The 18,309-nt window shown below is 38.9% G+C and overlaps 2 protein-coding genes across 16 annotated transcripts in view; both read left to right on the top strand.

Annotated features, from left to right (window-relative positions):
- The first annotated feature begins 313 nt into the window (after nucleotides 1-313).
- On the top strand, nucleotides 314-12,357 carry LOC103718969 (SH3 domain-containing protein 2-like). Of its 10 annotated transcripts, XR_015975993.2 has the most exons (12): nucleotides 410-687; nucleotides 2,051-2,881; nucleotides 2,997-3,113; nucleotides 3,269-3,338; nucleotides 3,782-3,930; nucleotides 5,246-5,347; nucleotides 5,431-5,631; nucleotides 6,886-6,948; nucleotides 7,148-7,381; nucleotides 9,964-10,098; nucleotides 10,196-10,256; nucleotides 11,924-12,357. XR_015975993.2 is itself a non-coding variant. In XM_008808000.6 (11 exons), the coding sequence occupies exons 2-11, from the start codon at nucleotides 2,335-2,337 to the stop codon at nucleotides 12,047-12,049; spliced, it is 1,164 nt and encodes a 387-aa protein (XP_008806222.2). In that variant the 5' UTR covers nucleotides 387-687; nucleotides 2,051-2,334; the 3' UTR covers nucleotides 12,050-12,357. The 10 variants fall into 10 exon arrangements, 8 of the variants coding, with proteins under 8 accessions (XP_008806221.2, XP_008806222.2, XP_017701170.2 ...); XR_005510755.3 differs by lacking the exon at nucleotides 2,051-2,881 and having other exon boundaries at nucleotides 387-687; XM_008808000.6 differs by lacking the exon at nucleotides 10,196-10,256 and having other exon boundaries at nucleotides 387-687; nucleotides 2,051-2,361; nucleotides 9,964-10,038.
- A 1,815-nt stretch (nucleotides 12,358-14,172) lies between these two features.
- LOC103718973 (LRR receptor-like serine/threonine-protein kinase FEI 1) overlaps nucleotides 14,173-18,309 on the top strand; it is a 38,170-nt gene continuing 34,033 nt past the window's right edge. For 5 of the 6 annotated variants that reach the window (XM_088717340.2, XM_088717342.2, XM_088717344.2 and 2 more), the window contains exon 1: nucleotides 14,173-14,460. The gene's annotated coding sequence lies outside the window, so the exon portion shown is untranslated. The remainder of the gene's footprint in view (nucleotides 14,461-18,309) is intronic. The other variant, XM_088717341.2, reaches the window with a different exon arrangement.

The following is an 18,309-nucleotide window of genomic DNA, read 5'->3' as shown; positions in this document are numbered from 1 at the left end:
TTTTATTAAGTTGGGTATGATCCAACATTAAAATTTAAGTAAGAAACTAAATTAGATCGAGTTACCCATGACTCTCTTTTGTAAACTTCTCCCTCTCTCATTTTCTTTCTCTGTCCCTCTCTCTCTCTCTCTCTCATCTCCCCCTATCTCTCTCTCGGCCCTTCTCTCTCTTTAAACTATTTTATCTCTACCCCACTCCACGTCGCCATCCACCTCACTCCCCACTACATCCGTAATTATCTCCGCACGTGCTTGCGACGCACCCACCGGTGCGACCGCTACTTCACCCACCCCTGGTGGCCCCACGCCCATTGGTCCTTCCGCGGGGCCCATGTGGTCCCCACAGCTCCCGCGGCGGCAACCGAGCAGACAGCACGGTATTTTCCACTCAGAATCCGCTCCGCCTGGTACGGTTCCACCTTCTTCCAGTACTTCCCCCCAGCCCCCTCTGTCGCTCTCGGCCTCCTCCCCTCCTCCTCCTCCTCCTCCAAGGTCTCTTCGAGGTGTAAACGAGAGAGAGAGAGAGAGAGAGAGAGAGAGAGAGAGTTTCTTCTGATGGTACTCTGGATTCTGATGTTTAGGATCATGATCTGAAAGAGTTCTTGAAGAGGGGCAGAGGCTGTTCTGATGGAGACCATTCGGAAGCAGGCCAGCAGGCTCAGAGAGCAAGTGGCCAAGCAGCAACAGGTACTTCTGCTCTGATATCTGCTTCAAGTTTCTATTTTGAGTCGTCCTTCGTTGCCCGTTAGGATTCCGTTGTTTAGTTCTAGCTTTTGTTGGATCTTTGGGGGCTTGTCCATTGTTTAGAACTTTAGATGGATTGGATGCCTTGATTCTAGATCAGTTGGTCAGTGAATCAATTTGACGGATTGAATTAAAGAATCTAAACATGAATTTCGTGCGCTTTCTTGAGTTTCTTGAGTACAGGAAGGAAAGCTTTCCCAAATTCATTCTGGTTCCAATTTAAGGTTGGAATGGCCGTCGAGTTACCAAAATACCACCTTTTCCGCTTAATTTTTATTCTAAGGTCACGTTTCTTCTCTAAATATGCTGTCGGCATGTATTGTATGGATGAGTAATTGGTGCTTTTATTTGGCTTTAGTTACAATTTGATTGATACCATGAACTTTCGGTAGGTCTTTCTGTGGCATATTGAGTAACAATTATTGGGATATAATTCTGGTGATGGACATTTTTCTCTTGTTGTGATCTTGGTGCTGGTTCCTGGATGTCTTGGTACAATAGGAAACCGAGGAGGCATTTTCAAGTAAGTTCAGATAAAGTTTACCTCTTCTATCAAGGAAGTATTATGCTGACCTCCTAGCTTATCACTAGTATTTTAGCAATAGGGACTTTTGGCAATAAGAAGATGGCCCATTGCCTGGGTCCTTCAAGACACACTGTAAAGCCCATAGGATGCTGAGCATCCTGTATGAGCAACTGGTACTATGGTTTACCCGAAGCTTTGATAATGTGTTGTTTTTATGTCAGTTGTCAATAGAACAGATGGACAAGTACAGTGAATGTAATTTACAGTCCTTCTGGAGATAGTGGCTCATCGCTTTTGACGAAATTGGTGTCCATTGTGGGATGTCTTGAGTGCAGGAAGTATCTTGATTTATTCTATCTGGAAAGAATTTAGGAAGCTTCCATTGTTAGGTGTCTATTCTTAATTTTGGTTTTTGATGTTTCTATCTGCCATTTACATCGTCTTAGGACTTTCTGGAGCCCATTCAGGCATCAGACTAAGGTTGTTATGACCACAGAACAGAGACAGTGCCTCCTTTTCTGGATGAATTGAAAAGCCATACTTCTAGCTTACCTCTTGAATTATAGCAGTGTGGGTGTTTATGGTAAAAAACAGCTCATTCATTGCATGTGAAGGTCATCAGATGGTTAGCAGGATGTAGAAGTTGATATTTCCTCTACCCTCTACCTTGCAAGTTTCCTTTCATTTCAGGGCTATCTTAAATGATCAAGTTTCGTTTTCTTATAATAATATCTTGCACATGTTGTGCACCATTCATTATACATCTTTTTTATTGCACAGGATATCAGGGTACATTGCAATACAGGATTCTCCCTTTTCCTCTGATAGTAGGCAGAAATCAGAAATCCAGCCTCTGCCCAATTCCCACCTTTTCTCCTCTCTACCCTTTTCAGTCATTTGGAATTTGCAGTAAATAATTTTGAAGATGGTATTAAGTCTTCCTCTTCCTAAGAAACGACAAGATATGTGAAGATGGTATTAAGTTTCAACATGATGTGACCTACATGTTTAGTGGTGGCTTCTCAACCCATGGGCCAGGCTTGGAATAACATGTTTAGGTCTGAATGTGGGGTCGACTCAATGTTACTTTGGTATAATTCTGATTCTGGTATCAGAAATTCCATTAACAAATGCCCCCCAAAATCAGTTTCTTAGAACGAAAAGCAATGTTACCGGATTTTGTATTGCATGATGACTAGAAAGTTGGAGTTGTTTTTTTTTTTTTTTTGCTTCTTCTGAAAAAACCTTGTTTTAGCAATAAAAATACAAACAAAAGTCATCATAATCTCATTTCTTGCTTATAATATATGATACCTGTTAAGCACTATTTGTGTGGATATGTAGCAATTAGCATTGGTGAGTGCATTTATGTATGTCTGTATTTACATGTGTGCATATGCATATGTAGATGCAGCTTGTACGGATATATCCTTGTGCATACATGAGTACGCATGCATGTGCCTGTTTTCTATTTGTGTGCGCAGACATCTTTTAGAATTTTAATTGCCAGTGCAGAGAAAATTTTGTTACAAGGTCTCATTGCTGTGATATGAAGAGAAATTGATATATCTCAGATAACTGCATTACAGGTTTGACATGTTCTATTATCAGGTAACACTGTGTTGCTAAAAGAGGAAATATGTGTTCTTGTCATGTTTTCAGTCATATATCATTGCTAGTTTTTAATGTTTTGCACTCTCAAAACTCAAAAGTCTATTATTGGCAGGCAGTTCTTCTGCAATTTAGTCGGCGTTTTGGCCATGATTCTGGTCTGGTCGATGAAGCTGAACTTCAATGCCACCAAAAGCTTCAGATGCTCTATGGTTCTACAAGAGCAGCAAAGGTATTGCATGAAACATGGCCAGGACTTCCAGTTATTATGCCTTTCCTCTTTTTCTTTTTTCTTTTTGTTCTTGCAAATGATGTCAGAAAGATGCCATTCAGCTGATATTGATCAGACACTGCTGATATTTCTTCTAAAATTATTCATCTCTATAGCATCTTCAGCGGGATATTGTACGGGGTGTTGAAGCTTTTATCACCATTAGTGTAAAGCAGATGGAAATAGGTAATTTTGGTTCCATTTGGCATCACTTCCAATTTTGAGTTGTCATGCAAACCAAAAGAAGATTCTTTTCTTTCTTTCTTTTTTTGAAAACCGAATTCCAAAACTTGTTTGGTAGTCACTTGGGTTGTGGTGGTGGTGGCATCTGGTGGCCACTGGCAGCTGGCGGGTGCCGTTGGATGGCAGCGGCACCATTGATGGCTATGGATGATTTTCATTTTTTAGAAAAAAGTGAAAGCTAGTCTTGGGAGCTTTCAATTTCGGAAATCAAAAAGTGGAAAAGGGTAACCAAACGAGTGTTTTGCCTCAGTTTCCATGTTTTCAGGAAGAAAAATCACAAATTGAAAACCGGCAATGATGCCAAATAGAGCCTTTGTTTTCCATCTCTGTTTAACTGTTCTTGTTTTTCTCATATTTTATTTCTGAACTTGATGTTTATTTTGCAGTAAAAAAACTAGCTGAAGATTGTTGCAAATATGGAAATGACTATCAAAGTCCCAGTTTTGTTCTTCCAACGGCTTCTCTTGACTTTGGTACTTCTCACAGTTTGATGGAAAAAGAGAGGGAGAATCTTATCAAAATTCTTGGAGATCAGGTTATCGATATCTCATCTTTCTTATAGTAAATTTTCTTTGTATTAAATTGTTTTAACAACTTCAGGTGACCGTATCTCAGATATTCCATTATGTGCAATCGAGACTTCACACTTTCAATCCAGATTCTTTGCCATCTAAATTGTTATTTGCAACCACTTCATTGCCGCTTAGGACTTTGGAGGATTATCAAAGACATATAACTTTTTCTTGAATTAAATATATAAAAACTATCTTCTTGATATCCCCATTGAAGATTAAGTTATCTCATACCTGATTAAGTAGGACCTGCTTTATGTATTTTATTTTTAGCTTATGTAATTTCATAAGACGAGGTAAGCCTTGGCACAACGGTAAGGTTGCTCCATTGTGACCTTGGTGTTACGGGTTAGAAATAAGAAAGCCTCTTTGCACGTAGAAGTAAGGTTGCCTACATCTGACCCTCCTAAGATCTTATAGTGGTGGGAGCCTCGTGCACTAGAACATCCTCTATGCAATTTTATAGGATTCCAAAAATATTGTCAGTGACAAGGTCTGCTGTGCCGGTACCGGAGCTCATATCGGTCGGCCGGCGGCACGTTTTGGTATGCCCCTATTTCAGGCCTATACCAACATAGCAGAGAGGGTGAGAGAGCCGGAAAGCGAGACGGGAGAGAGAAAAAGAGAGAGAGAGAGAGGGGAAAGAAGGGAGAGGGACTGGGAGAGGGAGAGGGGGGAGAGCCGCCGGAGGGGCCTCAAAGAACTGGAGCAGGGGCTCCGCCCTTCGGACCCTGTTTCATTCGAAATAGGGGTCTGTTTTTTATTTTGAAAATTTTAAGTGAAATCGGCGATGGGTTTGCCGACTTCACTTAAATTTTTTTTAAAGTTTAAGTAAAGTCGGCAAATCCCTCGCTGACTTCATTTAAAATTTTTAAAATAAAAAAAGTCGGCCCGACGGACCTTTCGAAACAGGGGTCCAGAGGGCAAAGCCCCTGCTCCGACCCTTCAAGGCCCCTCCGGAGGCCTCCGGTGGCCCTCCCTCTCCCTCTCCCTCTCCCTTCCTCCCCTTCCCTCTCTCTCTTTTTCCATCTTTCCCTCTCCCTCTCACCCCACCTGCCGGCTTACCGTTTTGAATGCTGGAATCGTCCCCGTCCGCCGCTAGCACGAGTCGGTATGCCTTGAACTGGGCGGTTCGGGACGGTTTCACATTCCATGCTCGATGATATTATGATAAGAACATGTGGATTTTACTTTTGTCATCTTTTTATATAAATCACCTCATGTCACCCTCATTTGTTTATGTTTCTATCTTTTAAGTTTTTTCTTGTTATTATACAGGTCTGTGAGCCATTGCGGGCAATGATAACGGGAGCTCGTTTGGAGGATGCTCGCCTCCTGACTTATCATTATGAACGGATTAGACAAGACGTGGAAGCTCAGGTGATGCCATCTTTATATATTGGTTAATTGGAGGTAGCAAACATGTAGGTTATAAATAAATTAATGAGAAAAGGATTAATTAGACAGCTGAAGTGGTAAGACGCCAATTGAAGTCCAAGGAAGTTTCTGCTAGTGCAGAAAGTGCCAGAAAACTTCAACATGCAGAAGCAAAATTATCAGAACTGAATGCTATTTTATCAGCACTAGGGAGAGAAGCAACTGCTGCTATGATGGCTGTTGAGGCTCAACAGCAACGGATAACTTTCCAACGACTACTTGCAATGGTACTTCCTGTTTCCTTGTTCACGCTTTCCTAAATTAGGTAACTACCTCATTCTTATGACCTAGCATAACGTGCAAACTTTTCTTCTTTCTCATTCTTGTTTTTATTTATTTTTTCTAAAGCATTGACTTCCCCTACAATCTCTACTGTTGCAAATTCTTTTTTCTAATTAAGATGATAAAACCAATTCTAATTTTTAGTCCTTCCTAAATCTTTCTTTTCAATTTCAGAGGTCCTTAAATTAAGACAGCAGAAATATCAATTCAAATCTGTGGACGAATTTTGCAACTTGATACCCAACTGCAGTATTTGCATTTCATCTTTTAGTTTTTAATTCATGTGAAGCACTTACATTTACCAGTTAAACTTCTCGATCAAAATTCTATGCATGAAGAACATTTTACGAAGATTTTGATATGTTTGGCCTGTATACAGATGAAAATTGGGCCTTTCTACAAAGGATGCTCGATCAAGTTTGAGCATAAACTTTATCGAACAGAATGAGATGTGATATAAATTTTTGATCAGATTATGTTGCCATTTTGCCAATGTATCCATACATATCATAAGAAATACTGAAACACATTGGTGATCAGATAATTTGAGGAGATAGACATTAGTTCAGCTTTATGATATCATGGCATCTTTATTCATGTGGTATCAGGTAGCTGATAAATTTCAAATTAGATTCACTCTCTGCGTGCCTGATGTGTGCTTAAAATGGAGCATCCTTGTTACAGTTGCTATGAAATTTGGCCTAGCCAAGTCCATAAGTTTAACCCGGAGGGATGGTATGGTTAATGTCTTTGGAATATTTGACACCAAGGTGTTAAGTGATGCTGTTGGTGGGTGTGGCAGCCACTGGTCAGCACGACCTGGGCAGCGCCATGCTGGAAAAAAGGGGCATGACACCCTATTCTTGTTTATATAAGAGTTTAAAAAGAATTAACAGGTATCATACCAACCCATGCCGGCTGCTGTTATTGGCCAGCACAGTACATGCAGGCACTTGAACCCTTTTTTGATACAGTTCTGCCAACTGCTGAAGTTTAACTGAGGAGATGAATATATAGGAGAATCACAAAATAGTGAAATGGATAGTTTAAGTTGGAGCATCTTCTAAAATTGATGTTTTCTGATCCAGTCAAAATGTATTTAGTTTTTGCGGCAGTAATATATATTCACAGACGCTAATATGTGCTCGACTTTTTTTACTTAAAAGGTCAATGGATAAATAATTGCTGCTCTCTTTCAGGTTGATGCTGAGAGAGCTTATCATCAGAGTGTTGCCAGTATTCTAGACAATCTCCATGATGAGGTATTTACTACTCTATTCCCTGCCAGGAGGAAATAAATGAAATATGTAAATCATTCTATACATTTATACTAGCGGTTAACTGACTCAAGTTGCATGTTACTAGAACAAGGAAAGAGTACCTTGTTATTTAGTAATGTAGTTATAATATCATGAATGTACCTATCATGGAAACTCTGTTAATGTATTCTTGTTATCACAGATGGTTCAAGCAAAGCAGCATAATGAGTCCATGTTACAGCCAACAACAATCATGACTAAGGAGCCTTCTCAAACTGTAAACGAAGATCTGAAGACAAGTCAGTCTGCCGATCTCTTGCAGTCAACAGAAATTGAGATTAACATGCATTCTCAAACTACAAATGAAGATCCCAAGTCAAGTCGATCTGCTGATATCCCAGCAAATAGCCTGACTACTACTCATTTTGTTGCAGAAGTATGGCCTTCCACAAGTCATAGATTATTCTTTTTGAGGCTTACCGTGTCTTGTTTTCTCATAAAGCATGGGCTTAAAATTTTGATATTGCGCTATAGCATTTATCATGGTTGTATTTTTCCGAATGGAGCTTTAGCATATGGATCTTAATAAACATGCCAGCATTTTTATCAGTTACAAAATTTAAATTCCACTTCTATTCATTTTGGTCAGGTAAGCATTGTTATCTTATGATGTTTTAAAGTAGAATGAATCAATCTTAATTGTTTATCTTGTTTCTTGACTTGATATAGTAATGATGATAAATTTGGCAACATTTTAAGTAATCCTGGCAGGGGAGACACGCAACATCAAATCTCAAGGATGCTTCAAGTTTGCCAATGTTTAATAAGCCTTTTATAATGATTTATTTTTCTATCCTCCTAAGTCAAGGTGAGAGATAGTGTTTTTAACAATAAAAAAATAAAAGATTTTCATGAAAGGGATTCTAGCAGTTTTCCATTGGGAGACGTTCCCTACTTCAAAATCTCCATGTCCCCACCCCCAGGTCACCTTCCTGTAACCACCTCTCATTCTACTCTTCAGGCTGCACCCCTTTCTTTCTGTGCGTCGGATAGTCCTTAGCCTGTCCAAACACTAACATTACTGAGCTGGGAAGAATATGATTAACCATTTCTTGAATCTGATTTTCCTTGAGAGCGCATGGTACACTGCAAAAGCGTGATTTTCTGTCAGAACTTTAAATTTATGAACTATGTTATAGTTGCTTTAATTGCTCAAATGTGCATCCCACTGGAAGTGTACTGACAATTGACAGTGAGGACCTGCATGTTTTTTGGCTACAAGGTTCCCTCCAGGAGATAGGATCAGAAAGTTGAACAGGATAGAGCTCGCCTCAAGAATTTATCATTCTTTTATGAGGTTAATTCCAAATAAGGACAATTGTACCATTTGAAATTCAGATTCATATTATTGCGAAGAATGGATTGAAGTATAATGACGATCTCTGTTGCAAAATTTAGGAAAAGGATCTTTTATCAGTAGAAGAAAAGCATTATATTTATCACTGGAGTTCGTAAGGTTTTAGTGAGGCTTGAAATCTGATAGATTAATCAAAACCAACATTTTGTTCTGGAAGATTGGGCTTATCGGTCATAAATCCATGTTTTTTCAGTGATTAGAATGCTAGCATATTTGCCTAATATCAGATGCAAGACAACTGTTAGAATTCTACGCATACGTCGTCCATGAGATATTGAAGGCATTTGACAAGAGTATCTCTTAAATAATGCCTGGGAGTTTTTTTGTGCAACTAACAGTCAGCTGGACAGTTTAACTTATGATAATGAAGATTGAGTTGATCTTTATCAGATAAGATTTCAATGTGAGTTCCATGACATAGTGAAATGCAAAAGCAGATTATGTGGAACGTAATAGTATCAATCCCCCAATTATCTCTTGCTGATAATATTAAATGGGATGCCTGAATGCTTGCTGTTTGTTACTATGCTAACATGCCAGATAATGTTTTCTTTACCAAAGGTTCTGGAAAAGGAGAGGAGGAAGGAGAAGTAAGGAAGATTATGGCTAGAGAGCAACTATGCCCCCTTATAAATTTGGGATACCTCACCTTGGGAGGGAAAGGATGGTCCAACTAAGGGTGACTAGTTTTTTAGGACCTTGCACCTGAGTTAAGCATATATTTGATACTGCAGCTTGGCTTTCCTTGCACGTCGTGCCTGAGTATCCAAATACTCCATAACCACCGGTCAGAATTTGTAAAAAGCTATGCTCTAGGGACTTTTTCTGTAAGTAGTGCTAATGAGAAGAAGCTTGCTAAAATTATTCTACCAGACATTGCTGGTCATGGTTGAGTACTTGCTGAGGGACTATAAATTTGTGAAGTTATGGAAAAATATGCTCCGTCTCCTGGAGGACTGTTGATAGAGGCTAGGTTAAGATTTTCTACTATCAGGCAAATCTGCTGTTCTGCAGTGGAGGTATCCATTGTTATTGAGTCTAGGGTGAGATTCTGTTGCTTTTAAAGTTCAGCAGCTTGTCTATTTCTCAGTTGTTGTGTTCATGGTTTAGGTGCATAATAAAAGAAATATAAGACATGCATTCTCATTTTATTTGCTTACAATATTTTTGGATTTGTGACATTGGTCCCATGATTTGTTAGCTTTGGTGACATTTTCAGCCACGGAACTCTAATTTAGGTCACCTTTACTCGTTTTAGCTAATAAAGTTTCCTTTTTCTCATAATTTCATTAGGTAAAATATCTTTTTGAGCTAAGGATAAATAGTGCAAAATTTGCATTTTACTAATATAATGTTTAAAAAGATAATGATTTTGGAATCAGCAATACAACATATGTAGAATGTGTTGGTTGTGCTGAGATATGTAAGATCAAAGACAAGATGCTAGTGAATGTCTTGCTTTTCAATCTCTATATAATACTTAGAATTCACTCTATTTGGATCACAATGTCATGATTCATGAAAATATTTATTGATTTTGTTAATAGATTTGTTTTAGTTATTTATCTCAGCTTCTATTCTTAAGATTGTTCTTCATGCAGGTTATTCATCCATTTGATGCTCAAGCAGATGGGGAGCTAAATCTCTCGGTTGGTGATTACGTCGTGGTCCTCCAGGTGCATCTTCAACAAATGAAATTATATTGGTGCAGTATGTGCATTGCGCATTTTCCCTAGGTCATTGTTTAGATTTATTTAGTTGTCAATATGCTCTGGATTTCTTTTTCAGTCTATTTTTTTAATGCATTGTGTAAATTTGTTTCTGTTTTATCAGATGTTACAAATGTAAAAGATTGTTCTGAAAAAAATAGGCATTGATTGTGAAGTTGCAACAGGTATACATTCCTACTTTCTTATGTGGAAGCTGTTCCCAACCCTAAATGATCTGAAACTTTGATGAATGATACCATGATTCATAAAGCTGACCCTGTATGGATGGGTTAAGTGCTGTTAACTAGGTTAAGAGATGTCCTGCCTTCGAATGTACACGGACAATGTTTCAAAGAATTTGTCACTTTGAGAGTTTAGTTATGACCTTTTATGCTTACCTTCCATTTCCCTAACTCATCATTGGAAAATGCCTATTTTTGTCAAATTCATTGTTCGGCATCTGTGCTGGCATTGCCTGAATGAATATCATCCTTCATCCCTATCATCACTTCTTGTGAGAATGTTCTCTCGTTTATAACATATCAATGAGTTCAAAACCATTCATATACAGTTGGTTTTGTGGATCCAACTATGATCTGCAGAGGTTGGACAGTCTTTCTTTCTTTCTGTTTTTTTTTTTTAAATTTAATGAGCTTCATATGGAGATTACAATGTTTATTAGTTAAGAAATAATTCTTATGTGTAGAAAAGTGTGCATGTACAGGTCTAGTGATAAGGAAAAAAATTTATATGCTGAAGCTAAAAAATTGGCTGTCAGGAAACTCAACATGCTGGTTCTTTTGAAAGGAAACCTACCTTACCGTGTATGCAGATTAGCCCATGCAACAAGGAATCATTCAAGATACTCCTACTGTTAAAAGATGTCCCAGATTAAGGCAGAAACAATGATGCTTTTAATATAGGATAACAAGTTCATATGTGACTCAACATATAAGCTAAGAACAAAATTAATATCATATCTTTTCACACTTATTATTTGTTATCCAGAATCTCGCATTGGTCAGAATTTCTACTGGTTTCTGAGAAGGCTTTGTTAGATTTTCATATCCTTATACCATCTTCCATTTCCATCAGCAAGTAAAGAGCCATTTTTATCATGTGCAGTAATGGCAAACTTTCTGTGCATGCTTTTTTTTTTATATTGTTTTGATAAGTAAATGTTACAATATCACCACCATTTCACTAAGCTAATGAAATGATACAATTAAAGATGGCTGTGGGGAGGACAGGAAACATGAAAGAGGGGGTAAGGGAGAAGAGGACGGAAAGAGAGACGGGAAAAGGGAGAAGAAGGGGGGAGCATGGCACCAGAAAACAAACTGAACAGGAGAGCCCCAAGAAGGAACAGAAGAGCTTCTATATGCACTCATTAAATCCCTTTGTTTTACCACACCAAATAACCGTCTGAGTGGCCATTTTTGCCTTTCTGCAAATGCTCATTTATTACATTTCACCAGTCTAGTTTGAGGTTCTGAACATTATCATGCATACATATGTGACATCAGGACAAATGCACTTGTGCATAAACTATTACACGCAATGACATCAGTATGTTACCATGCTGCTTTATTAGATAATTTCTTGAAAAATGGCTGCAAATTTATTTGCACCAATAGTAGGATAGTTTTTTTCTTATGAAGCTCATAGGGTGAGCAAGTGATGCTTGGATATTTACTTTCCTTTTAAGCTTTTTTATTTTGCTTTTGCTTTATATTGTGGTTCCTTGCAAAACTACTTCATAAACAAACATGTGGAAAAAATATAAACCAGGTCATTCGTTCCATAAATTAGGCATCGGAAATTTTTCTCTCTAATTTCTGTTGATCTACAGGTAGCACCTAATGGATGGTCCGAGGGCGAATGCAAGGGAAAGGCTGGCTGGTTCCCCTCTGCTTATATAGAGCAGCGGGACAAATTCCCGGAGAGCAAGGTGATAGAGCCATCCATGCTGTCATGATCTTTACTACGCGCAATGAAATTCTTGTACAGGTGTTTCATGATTGTTCTCATCCCCAGTTTTCTCCTATCCTCCATACTTTTCAGCACCAAAATACCTTATCTTCCAGCCTGCATCTTCCTACTTCCATTGTGTATACATCCGCTTATCTATTGTGCATGTGAGAGGCCTCTATTTTTCTCTCTCTTTTTTTTCTGCCTGTTTTCCTTGGCAAATAGGAGTTGTATATTTGATATGACTGTGCCCATAATCATTGCATAAATTAGGTGATGCTTGGGAAATTGAATAGTTTGAAATTGACAGTCAAATTCTTATGGCAGCCAACTTTCTGGTCTCATTTTTCATCTGATTGTGGGAAACCGTCGCCCAAGTGGATTATGAGAGCAGATCAACCTAACTAGTTTGAAATAGATTGAGCTACATTTGGTGTGTTGATAAGTTGGTGGATTCTTTTTATTGTCACCCAAGATGTCTTCTTTGCTCTTTTATGATTCAAGGAGGGACTATGCCTCCTACAGCTATAGGTTGATTGCTGACATCTTCTTAAACCACCTCATAGCTCCTACGAAACCCCAAAAAAAGACACTAATTAGAAAAAGAAAGGAACTTCGCAAACTCTCAGTAGCCGTCTATTTTGGTTGCAGCTATACATTCCTGTCATGCGTTAACTGTTCAACTAAAGTGCTATCATGTGGATACATTCTTGTCGTATCATTGACTGTGGCCATCCGTAAATAATGTGATTAAATTCTTTCAAATATTTTCAGAGAATCAGATATTGCTCTGATCGGATGCGTCGTGCATGAAGGAAGAAATGTATCAGTACAGAGAATCAAACAATCATCTTGGGCGGGTGGGTTGAGGTTGAGGATCTATTCGGCTAAGAAAATGCTGAATCCATGCCTAATCCAATTCAATAATGAACCAGACCGCTTAACTTGATTGGAGAACCTGATCACCCAAATTCAACTGGACTTTTTTAGGATATCAGGAAGATTTCTAGGGCTTGGGAGAGGATCTCTCATCTCTCTTCTCATCACTCGCTTGTTCGCCCTCCCTCCTTCCTAGCCATTGCCGCCGTATGCCATTGTTGGAGTACCTCTACCCCTCTTGTTGTTGCTGTGGAGTTCATTCCCAGGGTGAGATTGTCGAGTAGCAATAGGGCAGGCTCGGTTATCAGATTTTCATTGCTTGATAGAGGCTATCACACTTCTGAACTGGAAGCATAACAGACGCTGCATATCTGTATAACGGATTTTATAACTATGCAAGGTTACTTGAACAACAAATCTAATTGTTTCATAATAATTTCAAATCGATAACGAGCTAACCTTAGTCCTCGAGAATTTGGATCTACTAAATGCTCCAAACAATGTAGTGTACTCTCTCAAATCCCGCAACCAATCAAAGAAATAAATATGAAAAATACCAAGAAAAAAAAAGAATGGTGAGCTACACCAACCCGATGAGCAAGATAATGTTTTAGAGTGGGTCGGAGTATGCCAACAAATAATACATCAAATACGATAACATATCATTGATTGGGATAAGAATGAGGCAGTAGCCTTTGTACGTTTGCCGAATGCTGGAGTTGAAGAGGCCAAGAATGGTGAGGAGCTCATTAGAGAGGATGAGGATGGCAAGGAGGTTGAGGATGGGGATGCACTTGCCGAAGCATACCACCCAATCACTTGATATCAGAAAGAGGAAGAAGATGCTATACTGTCTCTCTTTCTCTCTCTTTGCATTGGTCACGGATTCTTAAGATTTATTTGGTTGGAACTAATTTGGCATAGAAAAATAAACTTTATATCAGATTATCATGCTCGGAACCAAAAGAGAATAAGAGAGATGGTAAAATAGATGATGGATTCTATATAAAAAAAAGGGTAAAATAAATTCTACCAAAAATAATATTATATATATACATATAAACAGGCCGTATTCAATTTCCAGTAAACGTTGCGTATGGCGTCTTTTCGTGCATTACGTTTCCGAGGCACCGGCTCCGTCGCGCCCCATCCCAAACGTAGACGGTGGAAAAGAATTCAGTGTCGGCCACACGTGTGAGGCGTCGCGTTCTCCGTGGGACAGCATCCCGGCCTCATGCCTTCCATTGGTCCGGGCGACGACGCTCCCCCCCCCTCCCTCCCTCTCTCTCTTCACTCCTCTCCCTTCACTCCCCATCCTTCCGCACCCCAATCTTGGAAATCTAGGTGCTCGGTTGCTTCTTTCTCTCGCGATTTTCTTTTCAATTTCGTTTATCTTTTGCGTCGTCTTGTTGCTCATCTGCCACCAGTTCTTGGGCTCGCTGCAAGATCGTGGAACCGTTGAAATAAACTTGTCTTTGCGTTTTATCTTGGAGAATGTCAGCCTATTGCGCTGATTTCTCGCTCGCACTGTGATTAAAGGTGAGATTCTTTTGCATTCTTTGCCGCTCTTCTCCTGCAATCTTCGTCTCGGATTACTCCAAGATTGTGAAACCGTTGGAAAACTCTAACCATTTTGGTTCTATCATATGCAATTTCCTTCCGTTATGCCTCTAAAAGCTAGCGTACTTGCCGCATTCAAGTTGTTTTTATTTGGATTTAATTAATTGTGCGAACTAAGTTAAATTTCTTTAGAAGGTGTGGATTTTATAGTGGTGTTTCTTGATTAACGTTATGTCAGGTAGGAAAGAAAATATGATTACAACTCTTCAAGGCTTGAGTAGTGGAAGCGGCGTCCGTAGTTTGGGGAAACTGACTAAAATTACCTATAGAAAACTCAAACATTTTCACCGGATAAGATTTCCAGTGGGGAGGCATCTAGATGCTACTATTCTTTCTTTCCAATTGAGTAATGGAAACTCTAATTCAAATTGGTCCAGCAGCTTGGACAATCAATGACTGCTTGATTGAAGTCTTCCGCATTCATGTTGGACGCTTCTGCTTTTCGCCTGAGTAGGCTTATCAAGATAAACTGAAGTGCTGCTTTAGCAAAAAAAAAAAAAAAAAAAAGAAAAAAAAAAGAAAAAAAAAACAATATGTGCTGACGGTCCTGGCATGTTTACATTCTTGAAATGCATGAGGCATTTATAAAGTAAATTTAGGATGTCATGGTCGAGAAGCTTTCTTAAGAACATAAATTGTTTTGGGATAAAAGTTTTCCTCATTTCATTTAAGATGGCTAAGATGGCGGTTTTTCACTTCTTATTGTTAAATATTAATGGGTGTGACTGTAGTTGTTAAAATACTTAATGCCTTTTTATAGTAGTTGGTCAGAACATTGTCATAATAATACCTCCTTGCCTATTTAAGCTGTTTTCAACATCTAACCTGTCTCTGACATTCTTTTGAATTGTTTAAACATGTTTTCATTTATCATGCTTGTGTTGAAACTTGGAGGCTGCATGTCAAGGAAAGTCTACCAATGGTTGAACTTCATTTTGGACTCCTGAACCAATCAAATGGATCATGCAATAGGTGTCGGATCTTAGTTTTGTTTCTTAGATTAGCAATCAGTACTTACCTATTTTCTTGTATGATGTTCCCAGGCATGTCTAAGTGCCATACTAATACTCTTGGGAAATATTTCCTTTTGCAGTTAGACCTCTTATATAGGAATAGTGTAACTATCTTAATTGGGTTGGAAAAAGAAGGAACACATACTCCTCTCTTTTCTTTTCAGTCCTAGATTTGGAATCCACTAGATTCCAACTTCATTAGATATTCTAACTTGGTTTCTTGGCCCATCCAGAAGTCTTACTATTAATCTTATGTCATGACTCATCATTGCACCAATGTAGGCTTTGGTGCTGGGTTGCTCGATCCTTGCACAGTTGCACTTGATGTTGGCTTCACTGTTGGATAATTGGCCCATAGCTAAGTCATAGATAGTCTAGAGATTCATTATGCTGAATGAGAAACAAGTGCTATTTTGCTATTTTATTATGAATCTCTTGGTCTCTATAAAGAGCTAACTAATTGGTAGTAATCAGCTACTTGAGGATGTATTTGTGGATTATTAAATTTTTAGTCTAAGTATGTACTTGATTAAAGTGCTTTAGCGCTTGACCTTCCTTATGAAGGTTTAAAAAAAGTGACTGTGTGTACCAGCACTTGATCTATCTTAGGCCACATTCAAACTCATGACAGGGAGAAAGAAAGTGTGGGGTAGAGAAAATTGTGATTTGGCCTCTCTCTCTCTCCATGGTTGTCTCTGTTCCTCTTTTACCTTTATCCTTGGTATATAGCCATGAAATTTCAGCAATGTACTTAGTTTTGTGAAATGCTATCAACTGGGCTTTTAATTTCTTATGACTTCCTCCTATCAAGGCATAACAACAACGCTCTTAGGGAGTTATGCTCTCATTATGCACTCTATAGTTCATGTGGTAACTTTCAGTTGATGATAGTTTTGATCAGCTGTTTAGAGGGAAAATGTGTTTCTTCTTATTGGTACAAAGAAATTTATAATGTTTCTGCATCCAGTGCTCCTTTCTTTTCATTGACTATATCTTTACTCTTTAGTATTCTCTCCAGGTAATTTTTGAGTAATGCCTTTCGAAGAGGAATTCTTTCTATAGTTCTGGGTAGGGAGAAAATTAGTCATTGTGCGATGTTGATTTCTAGGAATGTTTGGCTGGCTGCAATTGAAAGGCCTGCACATCTGTGTTGGCAGCTTGGTTTGCTATGACACAAAAGGCTATTAGCAACTCAGCCTGCAAATAGGGGCTAAGCTGCAAAGGATGAACTGCAGTCAATTTGGCCGCATGTCTTCTTGTTGTGGCTCAAGGTCTTGACCTGAAACAGTTAAGTTGCATCAATGCAACTGCACAACCCCCTCACAGTTTCATTCCAGAAACCCTTAGCCTGTCCCCCTACTCTTCCTTCCCTCTCTTGAGTGGTGGTGGCTTGGGCGGCAGTGCTTTCTTCATCCTTAAAGGCCACATCACTCGAGTTCTCTAATCAGCACTCCAATCTCACCTCTTGTCGAGCTCATTTGTCAACGTGCTGCTGATCTTTGGACTATGACACTTTAATCATTCCTTTGGTGGTGATCCAATTGGGGATGGTGCAGATGAGGTCAACAATGAATGAGGTGTTGGTGTCACTCTTGAAGCTTCAACTAAGCAATAGGAGATTGATGCCATGCTTGTGGGGGTCCCAGATAGGTGGTTGTGGTGATGGTCTTTGGTTCCTGTAGGCTTTTTAGCTTGCTGGCCATGCCAGTGATAGTAGCAGTGTTGGACAGCAAAGTTGGGCGGGTGAAGGAATTAGTGGTATTTGTTTGGGTCTTTGAGGGCTTAGTTTTTTGAGGGTTGGGGCAAAAAATTCATGATGGGAGGGGCTCGAATGTTGGCACAGTGATAAGATTGTTAGATTTTGATGGGTGCCTTAGGTGGTGAAAGACTGCCTCTTGGTAATGAAAGGAAAAGAGATTATAAAAGGAAAAATTGGAGAGATTTATCCTGGTGGTTATTCAGTTGCATGACATATTTTGCATAATTCTTGATATAAAATTAAAAAAAACATCCCACTTGTATGTAAGGAGTGGGAATTTAAAGAACTATTTCTCCTTTGACATTTATCCACTTGATCTCAGTTCTAGGCGTATGATGTTTTTCTGAAACCAGTTTTCAGTTATTAATGCAAATTTTAATCTTTTAGAATGCACTGGTAAAACTCCTCATCTGAGATATTCCACAAGAGTAATGCTGTACAGCCACAAATTTGCTCGTCCGTTTATTGTGCTGACATGGCATGAAGAAATTGGTGCACGATTTATGAGGGATTGGTCGAACATGTCAGTGGCACATAGGTAGGAACTATTAGGATAAATGAGCAGGTGATCTTGCTTCAGTAGGATCTGCTAGCTATCGTGTCACCATGCAAGCCCAATTCACGGTTGAATTAGAATAGACTGACTTATTTTCTTCTACTTGGTTGGAGGCACTTGTGCTGCAGAAAGGTGGGTCCTCATAACAGAATTTAAAGGTAGGAGGTAATCTTACCATCCTATATAGGGTTGCCACCGTTAATCAAAAAAAAATTCCTAACCCTAAGTCCCAGCTGCAGACTAGCCCCAGAATCACCAAGAAAAAAGGAAAAAAGAAAAAGAAAAAAGAAAAAAGAGAGATTAGTTGTAATACCTGCAGTTGCATCCATCTAACCAAACAATTCTAGCCACATGCAACTCTAATTGCTGCAGTTCCAGCTAGATGCATTTCTAACTGCATTTTATCTTCAGTCATGAGCAACCAACTAGTCCCTAAGCTG

Source organism: Phoenix dactylifera, chromosome 3 (genome assembly GCF_051530095.1).
Source record: "Phoenix dactylifera cultivar Ajwa chromosome 3, Ajwa_hap1_PhDact_Kaust_v1.1, whole genome shotgun sequence".
Lineage (NCBI taxonomy): Eukaryota > Viridiplantae > Streptophyta > Magnoliopsida > Arecales > Arecaceae > Phoenix > Phoenix dactylifera.
Note: the sequence above shows the minus strand (reverse complement) of the source record. Positions and strands in the feature narration are given on the sequence as shown.